At 41.4% G+C, this 19,295-nt stretch overlaps 1 protein-coding gene across 1 annotated transcript in view; it reads left to right on the top strand.

The window, feature by feature from the left end:
* DACH2 (dachshund family transcription factor 2) overlaps positions 1 to 3,748 on the top strand; it is an 829,176-nt gene extending 825,428 nt beyond the window's left edge. The window contains exons 11-12 of the mRNA XM_054720954.1: positions 240 to 386; positions 3,645 to 3,748. Of these exons, the coding sequence (XP_054576929.1) occupies positions 240 to 386; positions 3,645 to 3,748 (251 nt within the window). The remainder of the gene's footprint in view (positions 1 to 239; positions 387 to 3,644) is intronic.
* The last annotated feature ends 15,547 nt before the right edge of the window (positions 3,749 to 19,295 follow it).

Below are 19,295 nucleotides of genomic sequence, written 5' to 3'. Positions count from 1 at the left end.
TACAAAAGTGTGTGTGCTAAAGAGCATACACATTAGAAAGACAAAAGCAAAAAGAAGTCTGTGTTATGATTCAGCACTACTTGCTTGAGCTAATGAGAAGAGGAATCAAAGGCAGCTAATCGTATTTCGACTGATACATTTATATATCTTTCTGTATCAATAGTTTATAATCCATCAAAATTGACAACTCTCTTTCATTTACCAATGCTTTGTAAGTTGTTTAGCTTTTCACATTTTAGCTACCATGCAAAAGCGCCTGAAGAAGGAGAAAAAATCCAAGAGAAAACTGCAGGAAGCTTTGGAATTTGAATCAAAGCGTCGGGAGCAAGTGGAGCAAGCCCTTAAACAAGCCACTACTAATGACAGTGGCCTGAGAATGTTGAAAGGTAATGTCTGATTTGGACTTAAACATATTCAAGTTACACAAAGCAAACCTCCACTTAAAAAACAGGGAAGGAAGAAAGAAGGATGGAAGGAAAGAAGGAAAATACTTTGTACATGAATTATTAAAAATCAATGTGAGGCCAAGTGATTTAGATTATTAATTAAATCTGTCAAAATAATCTGTATTCTGGGAGATAAATAGTTTAGGAATAACAAGGAATCCTATTGGCTTTTGCAGTAGAAGAAAAAAGTATTACTAATAACTTCCCTGAACCTAAAATGTAAGTGTTATAGGTCCATTAATGTTAAAATATGCTAATGTTTAGTGTACTCTATTTTAATGAGCTAAACAATGCTGGTACCTTTAAGGCAGATTGCATCAGTGTTGAGGGTTTAAGGAGCATCTGGTTGAAAAAGGATGTTCTAAGTAAATCCCAGGAGATCCTTTGAGAAGAGGTGCTTTTGTCATGAAATCTCTTAATTCCAAACTTTTCTGTTTCCATTTTTTTAAATCCTCACCCAAGGATATTTTTTTCCATTGATCTTTTAGATAGAGTGGAAGAGATAGAGGTAGGGAGGAAGAGAGAGAGAGAGAGAGAGAGAGAGAGAGAGAGAGAGAGAGAGAGAGAGAGAGAGAAACATTGATATGAGAGACAAAACTATTGGTTGCCTCAAGCAAGCACCCCAACCAGGGCCAAGGATCTAACCTAGAACCCAGATACATGCCCTTGAGTGGGAATCAAACCCGCAACCCTTTGGTACAGGGGGCGATGCTCTAACTACTTAGCAACACTGGCCAGTGCTTTGTTTCTAGTTTTTAACATGTTGTTATTGATTTCAGAGAGGAAGACAGAGGGAGAGATAGATAGAAACATCAATGATGAGAGAAAATAATTGATTGGCTGCCTCCTGAATGCCCTACAATGGAGATCAAGCCTGCAACCCAGGCATGTTCCCTGACTGAGAATCAAACCATGACCTCCTGGTTCATAGGTCAAAGCTCAACCACTGAGCCACAGCGGCTGGGCTTGTTTCAATTTTTAATTATGAAACTCACCAACATCATTTCATCTCATAGAATAGTCAGGTTCTCCTCTCATGGCACATTGACCATTCCTATATTTAACTAATATGTGTGTATAACAAGGATGAGCTTAAGGATTTTATGTACATATTTATACATACCCCTTACAGACGTATTACATACACATTAACTGAAAGGGGCGTACTTCAGTGTCTTATACTAAGAATGAATAAAGGATTTTTAAAACTGTTTAATTGTATTCTTTCCTTTCCAAAAGTTCAATTCGTTCTTTTGCTATGACTCTCTTGGACCATTCTGCTCACAATCAATAGATATACGGTGCTAGATTATTAGCTCATATCAACCATGCCTCATTGAGACAAAGAAGAAAGAAAGTAAATAATATTACTACATTAATATTTCACACAATGGGATATTTTAGCAGTGGGAACCAGCATCTTTGCTTACTCAAGGTCTTAAAAATAATTTCTGACCAGAAATAAAAGAAATTTTCTGTGCAGTCTTATTATTTGAGGTCCTAAACTTGTAATTCTGAGGCAGTTTGGCTTTTTTTTTTTAAACATTTTAAAAATCCACACATAAATGATCTCCACTCTAGCTCCAGTATTCTCTACTGTAATGGAAAAGAAGCTGTTTATAAGTATGACTAGAGGCCTGGTGTCCCTCAGCCCAGCCTGCACCATCTCCAATCTGGGACCCCTTGAGGGATGTCTGACTGCCCTCTCAAAATCCAGGACTGCTGACTCTCAACCACTCGCCTGCCTGCCTGCCCGATTGCCCCTAACTGCTTCTGCCTTCCAGCCTGATCACCACCTAACCACTCCCCTGCCAGCCTGATCGACGCCTAACTGCTCCCCTGCTGGCCTGATTGCCCTTAACTGCCCTCCCCTGCCGACCTGGTCACCCCTAATTGCCCTCCCCTGCCAGCCTGGTCGCCCCTAACTGTCCTCTCCTGCAGGTCTGGTGGCCCCCAGCTGCCTTCCCTTGCCGGCCTGGTGACCCCTAACTGCCCTCCCTTGCCAGCCTGATTGCCCCTAACTGTCCCCCCCTGCAGGCATGGTCACCCCCAACTGCCCTCCCCTGCCAGCCTGGACGCCCCTAACTGTCCTCTCCTGAAGGCCTGGTGGCCCCCAACTGCCTTCCCTTGCCAGCCTGGTAACCCCTAACTGCCCTCCCTTGCCAGCCTGATCGCCCCTAACTGTCCTCCCCTGCAGGCATGTTCACCCCCAACTGTCCTCCCCTGCAGGCCTGGTTGCCCCCCAACTGCCCTTCCTTGCAGACCTGATTCCTCCCAACTGCCTTCCCCTGTTTGCCTGATCGTCCACAACTGCCCTCACCTGCCGGCCATCTTGTGGCAGCCTTCTTGTGTCCATATGGGGGCAGCCATCTTTGACCACATGGGGGTGGACATCTTGTATGTTGGAGTGATGGTCAATTTGCATATTACTCTTTTATTAGATAGGATGGGTACCTTGTATTCAGATAATTTCCTTGTCAAGTTCATCCTTTATGGTAATGGGTGATACACTGGCATTGTTATCACATTACCAAAATGTGTCTGAGCAAATGTCTATATGCAGAAATGCCCATATTGAGCACTACTTCATGTATATGAATAATTTAAGATAATTACTTTTTATATTTAAAATTGAAAATAAAAATCCACTTCTTGTTTCTTTTCTTCAGGTTATTTTTAAACAATTAATGTATTCCTTTGCCATTAGAGCCTATACTAAATCAAGACCACAAGCTGTAAATTGTGTTGTGGTGTTCATGAGTGCTTAGCATAGAGATAATCTCGTCATCTATCACATTTTACAAAAGAAAAATATACTATCAGGATGAAGCACTTCCACTTATGCAATTGTATGCATCTTTTATATATTCCACAGTCAAGGCATGTTACCTGATAGTCTGAGAAGATTTTTTGGATAGATTAATTTTCTGAGATTTATCTCTAGAGAATGAAATTCATAAAGAAGTATTTACTATAGAGCTGAAAATATATGCCCAATTGTAGAATTCATCTACAGTTTATAACCCTCCTTCCTAACATAAAAACAAATATACATCTAGAAAAGAAAAAACAAAAATGCCATTCAAGTTTTTTGTGTTATGTATAGCACCAAAGTACTGACTTACTGATTGTTTGCACTTTAAAACGAATCAGAAGAAAACAGAATTGTACCTTAATCTTGAATGTCACTTTTTCCAGATACTGGGATTGCAGATATTGAAATAGAAAACAATGGGGCTCCTCATGACAGTACTGCTATGCAAGGTACAGTAAATGGCACATTTCTCTCTATAACTGCTTAATAGGTGACCCCTAGAGGTGGGTCAGGGATGAGCTCCTAATGTTCATACTCTTCATATAAGTAAAATGAATAAGCTTAACTCTTCTTACTTTATGACAGAGGAAGAAGATTATTTACATATAATCATACATGTGCGTATATAAACCAATATTTTACATATATAATGTATGAGCTAATTTATTGCATGTTTAACTATTAAAATGATGTACATTTATATGTTAAGGCATATTCTAAAAATGCATAAATGTTAATATAATTTACCTTTTAGTAGTATACACTAGAGGTCCAGTGCACGAAATTCATGCACTGGGGGGGTTGTGTGTCCCTCAGCCTAGCCTTCACCCTCTCCAAAATGGGACACTTCTTACAATCCAGGACTGTTCACTCCCAACCGCTCACTTGCCTGCTTGCTGATTGCCCCTAACTGCTTCTGCCTGCCAGCCTGATCACCCCCTAACCACTCCCCTGCCAGCCTGATCGATGCCTAACTGCTCCCCTGCCAGCCCGATTGGCCCTAACTGCCCCCCCTTCAGGCCTGGTTCCCCACAACTACCCTCCTCTGCAGGCCTGGTCCCCCCCAACTGCCCTTCCCTGCAGACCTGGTCCCCCCAACTGTCCTCCCCTGCTGGCCTGGTCACCCCTAACTGCTCTCCCCTGCTGGCCTGGTTGGCCCCCAACTGCCCTCCCCTGCAGTCCCGGTCCCCCCAACTGTCCTTCCCTGCTGACCTGATTGCCCACAACTGCCCTCCCCTGCTGGCCATCTTGTGGCGGCTATCTTGTGTCCACATGGAGGTGGCCATCTTTGACCACATGGGGGCGGCCATCTTGTGTGTTGGAGTGATGGTCAATTTGCATATTCCCTATTTATTATATTATATAGGATAATAAATAGGGAATATGCAAATTGTCACAACATAACAAGATGCTGCTCCCACGGAAGAGGCAGGGATTCTGTAACACAAGATGGCTGTGCCCACAGCAGAGGCGGGGATCTCATAACAGAAGATGGCTGCACCCACAGCAGAGTCCAAGTTCCCATAATGAGCCTTAATGAGCAATCAGCAGGGACTTGAGGCTGCATGGCATTCGGCCGGGGCAGGGGACCTGAGGCTGCATCCCCCGCTTGTTGGGGCTTGACAGGGAACCTCAGGCCATACCCCCAACTCCAGCACCAGGACAGGGGACCTCAGGCCATGCTGCCCGCCCAGTGGGGCTTGACGGGGGACCTCAGGCCACACCCCACGCCCCGGTGCCAGGCTGGGGGACATCAGGCCATGCCCTCCATCCGGCAGGGCTTGACAGGGAACCTCAGGCCACATCCTCCGTCTGGTGGAGCTTGACGGGGGACCTCAGGCTGCACCCCCCACCCCAGCGCCAGGCTGGGGGACCTCAGGCTATGCCACTCACCCTGGCACCAGGCCAGGGGACCTGAGGCCATGCTCCATGCCCCGGCACCGGGCCATAGGACCTGAGACTGTGCCCCCCCACCCAGAGAGGCTTGATGGGGGTGGGGCCGGCCGAGTCCAGATCTAGCCCAATGCGGGTGGGGCCAGCTGGGTCTGGGTCTCGCATGATTTCAAGGTGCACATGGGTGGGCAGGTACTTGACTCTGGTTCCCGTGGCATGCCCCAGACTCTGACAGGAGGAAGATTTTCATATACATTTTACTAATTTTCTTTCATCTCTGACACTTCTATTGAAGAGAAAGGGCAAATAGCAATATTAAAATATTTCCTCTAATTAATTCCCTTTTAATGTGCACAAATTTTGTGCACTGGGTTACTAGTATAGGATAATATGCTTTTAAAAATAGCACTAACATTTTTAAAAGCCACAGGTACCATAATCATAACCTGTTGATATTTTAAAAGCATTCTTGATAACATTTTTATCAACCTTTAAATTTTGATGCTAAATTTCAATAATTTTAGAAACTGCCATTATATGCAATAAAGAGCACAACTTGTTAATTGTTATTTGCAAGATTCCAGTAAATGCTTAGATGATTTAAATATGAATATTTAGTAGTAAGAAAATACATGAAACAAATCAATATACAGTCTCACTAGAGTATAAAAGCACCTAAAACATTTTGACCACTGGAGTTTTTCCAGTGTGATTTTAATGCAGTTTTCTAGCCCCTTGTATGCTGATTATATTTATTTTCACATTTGTTATGAAAAAATGTCTTACTCTAATAAAAAAAAAAAGGCATCCCCTTTTTTTTAAGAGAAAATGGCTTCCTAATGTTCAAAAAGGAAGCTGACTATGAATATATTACTTGCTGTAGGTTTGAGTAATCAGTGCCTTTACACTGTCTGGTGAAAGCAACATCCTGGATGTGACCAAAAGTTCTATTTGGGTTAATCTAGATTTACCGTTTTATGGGGCAGGTTCACGAAATTAGAAACCCTCATTAATGTAGTTTTGCATGTCATCTTTACAAAATCAGGAGTGTCAGAGCTTATGGATCTTCTGATAATGTAGCTGGCTAGACATAACTAATGCATTAACTAGGTGCATTAGTAGGTGTAAGAGCATGTAGGCTTAGTTCATTCAATAAAGCTTTTCTGTCTCTTATCCCACTTTTGCTTGCCTGCTTTCTTCCCTCAACTAAAAGGCTTTGTCTATGTGACCAAAGTCAATTTGGATGGGACTCAGTGTTTGTCCAATCAATTCACCACAGTGTAATTTATGAAGGAAATCCCACTAGTTGTGGGCTACTACTAGTTGAGGTTACCACCACATATAAGGGCCAAGGCAGGATGGAATAAACATGAATCATTTTGATCACTTTTGAATGTGTGACACACAAATATAGACCAAGTCTTAAAGGAGCACTGAATTTGTTTTTTTATTTCTTTATTGATTAAGGTGTTACATATGTGTCCTTATTCCCCCATTACTCCCCATCCCTCCCACTCATGCCCTCACCCTCCTGTTGTCTGTGTTCATTGGTTAGGCTTATATGCATGCATACAAGTCTTTTGGTTCATCCCTCCCCCTTACCTCCACCTTTCCCTACCTTCCCTCTGAGGTTTGATTGTCTGATCAATGTTTCTCTGTCTCTGGATCTATTTTTGTTCATCAGTGATTGTGCCTCTCATTGGAGTGAAATGTAAGGTCAGCTTTGGAACTGGGTGGTATAAACCAAACTTACAATCAATGGGTTATGTCTTTATTAAGCTTTATTCTATACTAGAGGCCCAGTGCATGAAATTCATACATAGTGGGGTGGGGGCGTCCTCAGCCCAGCCTGCACCTTCTCGAAATCTGGGACCGCTGGCTCCTAACCGCTTGCCTGCCTGCCTGATTGCCCCTAACTGCTTGCCTGCCTGCCTGATTGCCCCTAATCACCTCTGCCTGCCTACCTAATTGCCCCTAACTGCTGGCTTGCCTGCCCAAATACCCCTAACCGCTTCTGCCTTGGCCCCCACCACAGCGGCTTCATCTGGAAGGACATCCAGAATGACATCCGGAAGGTCGTTCAGCTGTCCATTCTAATTAGCATATTATGCTTTTATTATTATATATTCCCAATTCATCGCTATGTGTTTAATTTATATGATGTCTTTAGTACACAGTAGCACCATCTTTCCCCACTATAAGATAAATACAAGCTTTTGAACTGTCCTAAAGGTTTTCATTTCCATGCACCAAACACCAGATACTTATTCATAGGAGGTAAATTATGTGATATAAGCAAAAGGGACATTCACTATCTATTTGGCATACTTTTAAAATTTTAATGGAGCCTATAAAAATGTTTTTGCATATTAACTTGTGATTAAGGGAGGCCACATTTAATAATTGTTTTCTGTGGGAACCCCTTTCACGTCCTGCGTGGTTCAGGGTTCGGGTTCTGGAGAAGGGCCGCACACAAATGAAAAGAGACCAGAAGACATTTAATTTGGTGATATGGGGGGGCCACATCTTCTTCAGAAAGTTTAAAAAGGACTTGGAAGAATGTTGCTTGACCATCCTGAGAAGGAATAAAGTTATATACAGTTTCTTATTATTTCCACTTGGATTTCAGTACAGGTAAACTGCCCATGTACTAGTATTAATACATCTATTTGAAATCGAATTAGCTTAGTTATCTAATGTCTTTTATGCTTTGGATGTTGTTTGACAGTCAAGATATCATATATAGACCACAGTCTGATAAAAGGATTTCTATATCTTTTGTATTTTAGCAGTCTATTATAGCAACTCTTCCTAAATATTTTAAAGTGATCAAGCAATGAATACATACATACTCTGATTGCTGTGTTTACTATTGCTGGAGGTAAAGGATTTTGTGAAATATATATACTAATATCCTCCCACCTAGATTTCCATAGCTCAGTTGGGGACCTGCAAAACAGCACATCAACCATCTTATCAACCAATCTCCATTTCACATAAAATAAACATACTAGATATCAGTAGGTGCACCTTCAGATCAATGATTTTTTGTAGATGACATTCAAGTACCATTTGAGTAGTGCATTTTTGCTGATAAAAGCAAATTAAATTAACACAACTACAAATGCGCTGATAAAAATCTCAAACTAAACAGCAGTGCCATTAGCTAACAAAGTAATATTTTCTCTTTACTGTGTTCTGCCATTTAGTTATTATCCTATTGAAAATCTAATTATAATCCTTTTACTCCCTAGTCCAACTTCACTGTTTTTGCAAGCTTAGCACTGACAAGTGATTTCATTACATTTGATTGCCCGTGCCCAGATTGACTTAACTTCACTTGGAAACGTAAAAGCCCTCTCAGTTTCTCAGATTCCCTGTTTGCACATTACAGCAACAGCTCCTTTAATTAATTAGTATGAACAGCAGTAACATGAATTGCTGAACAGAAAATAACATCATTTTATGATCGCAGGGAGACTTCCCTTTTGCATGTTTATACCTTAGCTAACTTTTGTATAACTATATTTCATTATTAGAGGCTATTGGTATAGTTGATAGTAAATGTTTATTAAATTTTTGAAAATTGACATCTTTGTCTTAATAATAATAGATAAAACAAACCCAGTATATGGAGTTTGTAAATTTTAGAAAACAGACATCAGCCTTCACAAAATTCCTAATAATAAAATAAAATAAAATAAAAGTTCAGGGGGGACAACATCATAAAGCACAAGGACACAGTGACACATTGCTCTTGTTTCTGCTACTGTATTTGCTGGGGAAACAAAACTAGACAAAAAGCTAAGAACTGCTTTGTCAAGAGTAATGTCAATCTCTGTGATTAATTTTTAAAATTGCTTTTTTGCCTACATATTTGACATAGAATATACATTTAACATGGATTATACATTTAACACTGGGATATACATTTCCTCTAACATTTTCCCATAAATATGGTGGAATCTTAAGTATTTTTTTTCTTTTTTTGCTGCTAACATTCCATAAGTTGATATTAAATCCAATCTACATGTCAAAAGTAACTACAATTTGATGTAAAAGATAAACCTACTTAAACTATTTCCCTCTGAATCACTTGTTTAAAAAAATGTGGGAGCTTATTCAGCAATTATAGACTGAGCATTCCAAAATATAACATGCATGATCTTATCTATGCAGAACTTTGTTAAGGTACCAATAAAGAATTCAAAGCAAAGTGACTAAAGTATCATTTGACTCTAAAAGTAGCAGACACAATTTTAAAAACACACATATTATATTTTAAAGCATAATTTAATATACATATGTTAATAATATACTAGGGGCCCAGTGTACGAATTCATGTACCTTGAAAGGAACTGTGGGCCATGAGGCTGTGGTAGGCACAGGGGGCAGACCTCAGCCCATCTTCTGTGTCCCCGCCTGGCTCCTCCCACCACAGCCCCTGTCCCCTCTCTGCCAACAGCCCCGCTCCCGCCACCACCACTCCCATGTGCTCATGGCGCTGGCCCCACTCGCACCTGCTGACATCATGGAGTGATTGGGGCCAGCACCAGCAGCAGGTGTGAGTGAGGCTGGTGCTGTCAGTGGGTACGAGTGGCAGCTGCTGCCCCAATCACCCTTCAGGAACAGGCAGAGGTGGAGAATCCCTCAGGGGTGATTGGGGCCAGCAGCCACTGCTCACACCCGCTGACGGTGCCAAGTGATCGGGACTGGAGCTGGCACTGGCAGCGAGTGCAAGCAGTGGCTCTGATGCTGGCTGAGGGTGTGAGCAGGGCCGGCGCTGGCAGCAGGTGCAAGCACCTGGCAGGACCACGGTGCATGGGAGCAAAGAATTTTTAATAACCACCAGAGGCTCGCCCCAATGACAGTGACTGGCACCCCACCTTGGTCTGGTGCGCCCCCTCACCTGCTCAACCATCCTGATGCAGCTGATGCCTGCCATGTTCCACACTCTGACACCTGCTGCTGATGGCCGCCATGTTCTGCGCGCACCCCCTGGTGGTCAGTGTACGTCATAGCAACTGATTGTTCCACCATTCAGTCTATTTGCATATGAAGGTTTTATATACAGAGATAATAATTAATATATACTTATACTATAAAATCTATATGAATATGTATATTCTTGCCTATTATCTCAGAATCAATCTGAACAGCATACACTCTTCCTTGATTTGCAACATCCTTATTATTTTCTCTCTTTGCTGCTTGCTTGGAAACCTAGAAAAACACTCCTCCAAAAAATCTTAAGATGCCATGCCAAAACCTATTGCAAACTATTACCATTGGGCTAACACTGCCATTGCAGAATTTGATAAAATAGCAATGAAATTAATGGTAGGAGCAAGAAAGGGGACTAGAAATTATAAATTACATATGATTTCTTTCTATGTATGTGATATGACAGGAAAAACTAAAAAGGGAGCAGATAGACTTTCTCTATAGGAATTTCTCCTAACTCCCACAAACTAGTTCTTGCCCTACTCTCATTAATCATTTATTTTCCTCTCCTTTGATGTCTCTTAGTGTGTTGGACGATATACATAGGCACTCTAATATTCCCATTTAAAAGTGGAAATGTTCTCTTGTAAATTATATAGCATGTCAGACATTAGAGAATTTGTGAGAAGTGGGTTATTTTCCTTCCTAAATGTTTCTTGTAAGAGCAGGAGCCTTTTAATGCCCAGAAGAAAACTTATTTTATATATATTTTTTTATTTATTTCAGAGAGGAAGGAAGAGGGAGAGCGAGATAGAAACATCAATGATGAGAGAGAATCATTGATGGGCTGCCTCCTGCACGCCCCTGACCGGGGATGGAGCCCACAACCCAGGCATGTGCCCTTGGCCGGAAGTGAACCTGGGACCCTTTAGTCCACAGGCCGATGCTCTATCCACTGAGCCAAACTAGCCAGGGCCAGAAAAAACTTTTATTGCAAACACCATCATAGAGTAGGAAAGGCTCTAACATACCCTTTACACAGAATATTTTATCTCTAAAGCAGCAGATATTTTTCCCCCTATAAGATTCATTAGGTAGCCTCTTTTCACTTTCCTCCCCAGAAAATATTTGTCTCTCATTTTCTTCATCCCCTACAGGTGTTTTGTTTTGTTTTTAAATCTTGATTGATGCTATCTCTTAACCATACCTTTTTCTGTGAAATACCTATCAGATTATAGCATACAATATTCTCTTAGTTCTTTCTTAGAAGAATGTGAAAAGCTTACATTATGCCATAATTTAGGCCCTGATTGTCATGGGGTTGCTTGCAGAACTTATCACTATATTGTTAATAGAATATTTGCAATGACTGAAATTCTGTCACACTAATTTTAATGATAGCATAAAATCTCATCTACAGATCTAAGAGTTACAATTCTAGTTATATCTCATTCACATAATTGATGAAATTAGAGTTGTAGTGATAGCAATATAGGAAGATTGAAAGCCAAAATATGTTGTTCTGCTAGTCAGCATTTTGGAATCTACAAAATGAATTTATTAATTAAAATGCCTTTCTGACTATCACATAGAAAGTGTTGTTTACCTCAACACTGATAACTGCTTAACCACTTACTTTATGCCTCATCCTCTTTACATATGCAATACAATTTTTAATCTTAGGATTCAACCTATCCCAGATATATCTGATGAGAAACATGGAAAAGGAAAGCCTTTTACTGATTAAAAGTTTAAGTCTTATTATTCACTTTCACACTTGTATTTTAATTGAGAAAACATACAGCATTTTCATAGAAGACTGTAATCTTATGCCATTGTTGTCACACCACTTTAAAAATCAGAATTATTATGTTGCTGCCACATACAGTATATATTGCGGCTGTGTGGTAGTTCTATACCAAGTTACTCATTGTACTTGGAATGAGGAACTAATAGTCTAAAATTGGAATATTCAGGGGATAGATAATACCTCTTATTTGGGTAGCCTGGTGAACTTTGTGCCTTTCTTTTATTTCGTGGGGGATGTACTTTTAAAAAGGTAACTTTTAAGGGTATGGGAGCCCCTTTCACGTCCCTCGTGGTTCAGGGTTCCAGTTCAGGGTTCGGGTTCTGGAGAAGGGCCACACACAAATGAAAAGAGACTAGAAAAGTATTAATTTGGCGATATGGGGGGCCAGGCAGGAGCCCACCTCCAGTGGGAGGACTACCCCTAGGCTCTGGCCTTGCTATCCCTTTTATTGAGACTATAAGATACACATTACCCTTAAGCAGGTTTGGGATACACCCATAGCCCTTAGGCAGGTAATAAGTGGATTATCATATCAGTAATGATTTACATGATTATTTGATGGAGAAGTTACCTCAGTTACCATTGTCTCAATTAGATAGGGAGTGGTTGGCTCTGACCTTTCAGAGCTTCAAGGTTGACCAGCCTTTTACATCTTTCTATTAGTGAGATAATGATCGGTTTCCAGCATAAGGGGACTTAAGTGAAACTTTCATATATAGATTCAATAATGCCTGGATATAAGCCAATTAAAAATCCATTTAAGATGCCTCCCTTCCCATTACTCTCCAGTTTCCCTTCCTTTTGAAGACTTGGATATATATTTTTTTTTTTTTAGATTTGGCTAAGTTTTCCTGTTCCACTGCACAAAATGTGACAAGCACTGACTTATTGTTAGGTATCTCATTGGTAACAATTCCTTCAGAAAGAGGAGCTTGTCTTTGTGCCATTCTTAACACACACATCCTCTAGCACAGTGGTTCTCAACCTTTCTAATGCCGTGACCTTTTAATACAGTTCCTCATGTGGTGACCCCCAACCATAAAATTATTTTCGTTGCTACTTCATAACTCTAATTTTGCTACTGTTATGAATCGTAATGTGAATATCTGTGTTTTCTGATGGTCTTAGGTGACCCTCAGGTTGAGAACCACTGCTGTAGAGCCTAAGACCATCGTAAAACACAGATATTTACATTACTATTCATAGCAGTAGCAAAATTACAGCTATGAAGTAGCAATGAAAATAATTTTATGGTTGGGGTCACCACAACATGAGGAACTGTATTAAAGGGTCTTGGCATTAGAAAGGTTGAGAACCACTGCTCTAGCAGGATTATTTCTATGTGATAGCTCAGAAAGATATCATAACCCTTATTTTGTAAGTAGGGAAATAAGAGATGTTAGTTGGCTTGCTATTGACAGTGGGTCCTGAAACACAGGAATCTTAATTCCCTCTCCCATTGTTCTCACCATCATTCCATATTTATAATGTTACTTTCAATTCATACATTTAAAAATCTCTCACAGTTAGCAGGATATATTTAATAAGACTATATAATATTATCCAAGCAAAACAACACATCAGGGCTAGGGTGGGGGAAGCCTTCTCCAGTTTGTAGTTAATTAACCAAAACAGTCTAAAACCAAGTATTCTATATAATAAAAGCCAGGCGATTGAATGGCAGAATGACCAGAATGACTGGTCGACCAGTTGCTATGATGCGAACTGACCACCAAGGGGCAGATGCTCAATGCAGGAGCTGCCCCCTGGTGGTCAGTGCACTACCACAGTGGAAGTACCACTAGGTTGACTGGGATGAACAGCTGCTCCCGCTTCGAACCCCAGTCCGACAGGCAGGAACCTGGGCTGTGATCATTGCCAACTCATCCCAGGGTCCTCCTTCTCGCTCTCTGCCACCTCCTCCAGATGCCCACAAGCAGCATAGCACTACCACTGTGCTCGCAGAGCTGACCCTGGAGGCTGGGAGGCGGGTTTGTGGCTGCTGTGGAACTGAGGCCTACTCCGCCACCTCTCAGTGCTATTGTCCCTGGGCCTGGCCCAGACGGGGTCCCCTGAAGAGGCAAGTGCTCCGGCTCCACAGAAGTTGCCAGACCAGGAAGCAGCCACTCAAAGGGCAGGTCCACAGTCGCTCGGCTGACTGGGATGTGGCACTCCCACAGTGGGCCAATCCCAGCAGGCCACACCCCCCACCAGTACACGATTCTTGTGCACTGGGCTTCTAGTAATTTAATAATCACTAATGCCTTAAAATTTTTCAGAGATTGGGGTTGATACTTAGAAAAATTACACAAATGCTATGCATCTCTTTTTTCTATTTAAAACTGCATAGAAAAGTTGAAATAGTAATAGAAAATTTTATATTTGTGTGTAAACTCATATCACTATATCAGAACTAGACCTCAATAGATCCTCAGCTATATAATTTTAGGCCAGGATTTCATGCAGTGAGTAATTAACATAATTTTTTATTTGTTCACCCTAGGGAACTCTTTCTCATAATAGCTACATAACATTCCATTTTGAAAATTAAAGTGATTTAAGAAAAAAAATTCTTTAGAATTTTATACATACTTCCTTCCTCTTTCAAGTCCCCCAATCTATTAGTTGTCAGAGTTTATGATTTATTTGTTTAATGTTTGAACATTAACATTGGCAATAACCACATACTTAAGATGGCATCTACTTTATCTTAGTAATGTAAATCGTTATTTGGTTAACATTTTTACCAAATCCTCTATGTACACATATTTTATGTGTTCCTTTTCTATTTCCCTATTCTTCTGTAAATATTTGAGGGCTCTTATTTTCTTGAAAACAATACAAATGAATGTCATTGATCTCAGCATTGGTGAGTAATCATTTAAGATGAATGAGGCAAAATCTGCAATTCAAAATTTACAATATCCTGGTAATGTTTATCGGAGAATTGCAGGTGGAATTTCTTTCTTACTACTAAGAGTGAGGTTTTTGGTGCACTCCTGGAATAAGAATTTCTGGAGGCCCCCATAGGAGGATTGATATGGTAGAAAGCTTTATTTCCAGGAGTTATATCACTCATTTTTCAAAGTCCCATTTCCTTTAAAGCAGTCCTGGAAAAGGTATTGCTGGATCTTCAGTAGAGTTAGAAGCAAAGTTGGTGTCCAAAGTTTCTGTTCTATGGTGGAATTAAATCTGGCCTAGCATCATCCTAATTTTATTTTATTTTTTAAAAATGTTTTTATTGATTTCAGAGAGAGCAAGGGAGGGGGAGAGAGACATAGAAACATCAATGATGAGAGAATCATTGATCAGCTTCCTCCTGCACCACTGTGCTGGGGATTGAGCCTGTATCCCAGGCATGCGCCCTGACCAGGAATCAAACCATGACTTCCTGGTTCACAGGTCAACACTCAACCACTAAGCCACACCAGCCAGCCCATCGTGCTAATTTTAGTCCATCAGTCCATTGTATGTGGGGTCCACTTAGCTGTGGGCCATGTCAGCGAGTGCAGAGTAAGAGAGTCACCCAAGTCAGGCAGGAGCAGCAAGAGAGAACAGAAGGGACTCCTTCGTTCTGGAGCTTATGTATCTGAGATTTTATTCTCTTGCAGTAGTCGAGCCTATTCTGGCCAATGACCTGCTCCCAGGTGTGACTGATAAACAAGCACCCTTTGTAAGTTATTTAGACTTTACAGAACATGTGTCTAAATTGCAGCTTCTCTTTGCACCTTTCCTGTTATCAACCTATATAATAAAAGCCTAATATACTTAGTGTCCAGTCATCCAGTTGGCTGTTCAACCAATCAAAGTGTAATATGCTAATGATATGCTCAGGCTGCTCAACTGCTTGCTATGATGTGCACTGACCACCATGGGGCAGACAGTCGACTGGTCGGCCAATCACTATGACATGCACTGACCACCAGGGGGCAGATGCTCCGACTGGTAGGTTATCTTGCTGCTGGGGTCCAGCCAATCTGGATTGAGCGAGATGGGTCAGACACACCCTGGAGTCCTCTCTCAGTCCCTCCCTGGCTGGCCAACCTCTTGCATCCCTCCCTGGCCCCAATTGTGCACCAGTGGGGTCCCTTGGCCTAGCCTGCACCCTTTTGCAATCTGGGACCCCTCGGTGGATGTCAGAGAGCTGGTTTGAGCCTGACGGTGGAATGACTGGTCGCCATGATGCGCACTGACAGCCAGGGGGATGACACTCAATGCAGGAGCTGCCCCCTGGTGGTCAGAAGCTGGGCTCATGGCAGTGCTAAGGATGTCAGCTGGACAACCTGCGAGGGCTCCTGGACTGTGAGAGGGTGCAGGCCGCGCTCAGGGATGCACCCCCATCCTCGAGTGCAAGCATTTCATGCACCAGGCCTCTAGTATATAATAAAAGCCTAATATGCTAAGTGTCCAGTCATCCGGTCATCTGTTCAACCAATCAAAGTGTAATATGCTAATGATATGCTAAGATGTGCATATGATGTGCACTGACCACCGCTCACTATGATGTGCACTGACCACCAGGGGGAAGATGCTCTGACTGGTAGGTTAGCTTACTGCTGGGGTCTGGCCAATCAGGACTGAGCAAGACACACCAGACATGCCCTGGAGCCCTCCCACGGTCCCTCCCCAGCTGGGCAACCTCCCTTGACCAGCATCCCTCCCTGGCCCTGATCATGCACTGGTGGGGTCCCTCAGCCTGGCCTGCACCCTCTCACAATCCAGGACACCTCAGGGGATGTCAGAGAGCCAGTTTTAGCCTGATTCTGCAGGCCAAACCAAGGAACCCCACTTGTGCAAGAATTCATGCACTGGGCCTCTAGTTAATTAATAACTGGGTTAATTATAACAGTATCAGTAACTGCATTCAAACTTCAATGACTGTGTTGGATATGGTCATTTTTAATATTGATTAAGTAAACATTTAATGTTTTTCATTTTCCTTCATATTTTGAATCCTTTGAAATAAGAATTTCTAGTGTTTTTTCTATTAGTTTGGCATTCAAAAGGAGTAAAGAAGTATAAAGAGAATTTATTGTGCTTTTAAATCTTACATAAAAATATTTACAATATGCATCCTATACAAAACCCAAATAAATTTGACCTTTATAAAACATTTGTAACTTACTTCTTAAAGGTGGGTGATATGACCTTTGATTTTTTAGAAATTTGGCATAGAAATACAAGTAGCTTTCTACTGTTCACCATGACATTATCAATAAGAAGCTGTGAAAGAATTCATTTCACATGTGGCATAAGTGCTTAGAATGGCTAAGTATATGTACCTACTAACATAGTGTTCCATAAATATTCGTTTTTATTTCTTCTCCTTTCCAGCCTTTATCTTCCCTGCTGGAAAGTAGAATTCAAGTACTTCTAGGTTCAAAAGTTGCCTATAGCCCACAATTTACAATAGCTAAGATTTGGAAACAGCCTAAGTGCCCATCAGCAAATGAGTGGATTAAAAACTGTGGTGCATCTACACAATGAAATACTATGCTGCTGTAAAAAAGAAGGAACTCTTACCATTTGCAACAGCATGGATGGACCTGGAGAGCATTTTGCGAAGCGAAATAAGCCAGTTGGAGAAAGATAAATATCACATGATCTCACTCATTTGTGGAATATAATGAACAACATAAACTGATAAACAAAAACAGATCCAGAGACATAGAAGCATCGAACAGATCATCAAACCTCAGAGGGAAGGCAGAGGAGGGTGAGGGGTGGGGTAAGAGGTCAACCAAAGGACTTGTATCCATGCATATGAGCATGACCAATGAACACAGAAAATAGGGGAGTGGGGACATGTGCTGGGAGTTGGGAGTGGGCAGGCAGAGGTCAATGGGGGAAAAAGGAGGCATATGTAAAAGTTACAACAATAAAGAATTAATATATTTATTAAAAAGTTGCAGGTCGGTTTACTGGACACATGCACTTTTATTGTCATTTTATAACTAGTCTATGGGAAGCACAATGAAGTGGTTGGAAAAGCAGTGGTCCTTTAGTCACAGTTTCTCAGTTACTAACAGGCTAACTCAATCACTAACCTTGAGAAATTAAACCTCTCTCTAACTTAATTTTAGTAAAATAGTAATAATAAAATTTGCTTAAGCTTCCTCATCAATAAGTTAGATTGATACTCTGATAAGTGTGACAGTTGAAATATATTATTATTACTATGTCCTGTAAAATACATATGACATAACGTGTAGATTTTAGTAGGGGTGATATATTTGGCATATAATTAATGTAACATATACTCTTCAGTATATAGTTATGATAAATATATATTTAATTTTATTAATTTAAAATATTTATTGTTGAGAGCATTACAGATGTGCCCCCTTTCCCCCCCATTATCCCCCGCCACCTGGTTCCCACTCTGCTACAAGCCTTCACCACCATATTGTCTGTGACTATAAGGTACTGTATATCATATATAATAAAAGCCTAGTTGGTGCCTCGTGACATTGTCATAAGATGGCTGCCATGACACCATCACAAGATGGCCACCACAAGATGGCCTTCACAAGATGGCCACCACAAAATGGCCACCAAAAGATGGCCATCACAAGATGGTCACCATAAGATGGCAGGAAGGGGAGGGCAGTTGGGGACAACCCAGCCTGCAGTGGAGGGCAATTGGGTGTGACCAGGCTGGCAGGGAGGGCAGTTGGGGGTGACCAGGCCTGCAGGGAGGGCAGTTGGGGGTGATCAGGCAGGCAGGGGAGCAGTTAGGTGTCAATCAGGACAGCAGGGGAGTGGTTAAGGGGCAATCAGGCTGGCAGGCAGGTGAGCAGTTTGGAGCCAGCTGTCCCGGATTGTGAGAGGGATCTCCGACTGCCAGTTTAGGCACAATCCCACAGCAGTCAGACATCCTCCAAGGGGTCCCAGATTGGAGAGGGTGTAGGCCGGACTGAGGGACACACACACACACACACCCTTTCATGAATTTCATGCACCGGACCTCTAGTATGAATATAAGATCTTTGGTTAATCTCTCCCCACCCTTTCTCGCCCCTTCTCTTTGAGATTCATTAGTCTGTTTCATGTTTCCATGCTTCTGGTTCCATTTTATTCTTCAGTTTATTTTGTGCATTAGATTCCTTGCTTGTTTATTTTAATTTTTACATTCAATTGTTGATAGATATCTATATATTGCCATTTTATTGTTCATATTGTTATTTCTTCTTCTTTTCTTTTTCTCCTTCTTCTTCCCTCCTCCTCCTCCTCCTCCTCCTTCTTCTTCTTCTTCTTCAAGAATGCCTATCATCATTTCATGTAATACTGGTTTGGTGGTGATGAACTCTTTTAGCTTTTTCTTGTCTGTGAAGCTCTTTATTTGACCTTCAATTCTAAATTATAGCTTTACTGGACAGAATAATCT

The sequence above is a fragment of the Eptesicus fuscus genome, chromosome 1 (assembly GCF_027574615.1).
Source record: "Eptesicus fuscus isolate TK198812 chromosome 1, DD_ASM_mEF_20220401, whole genome shotgun sequence".
In the NCBI taxonomy this organism is placed as follows: domain Eukaryota; kingdom Metazoa; phylum Chordata; class Mammalia; order Chiroptera; family Vespertilionidae; genus Eptesicus; species Eptesicus fuscus.
Note: the sequence above shows the minus strand (reverse complement) of the source record. Positions and strands in the feature narration are given on the sequence as shown.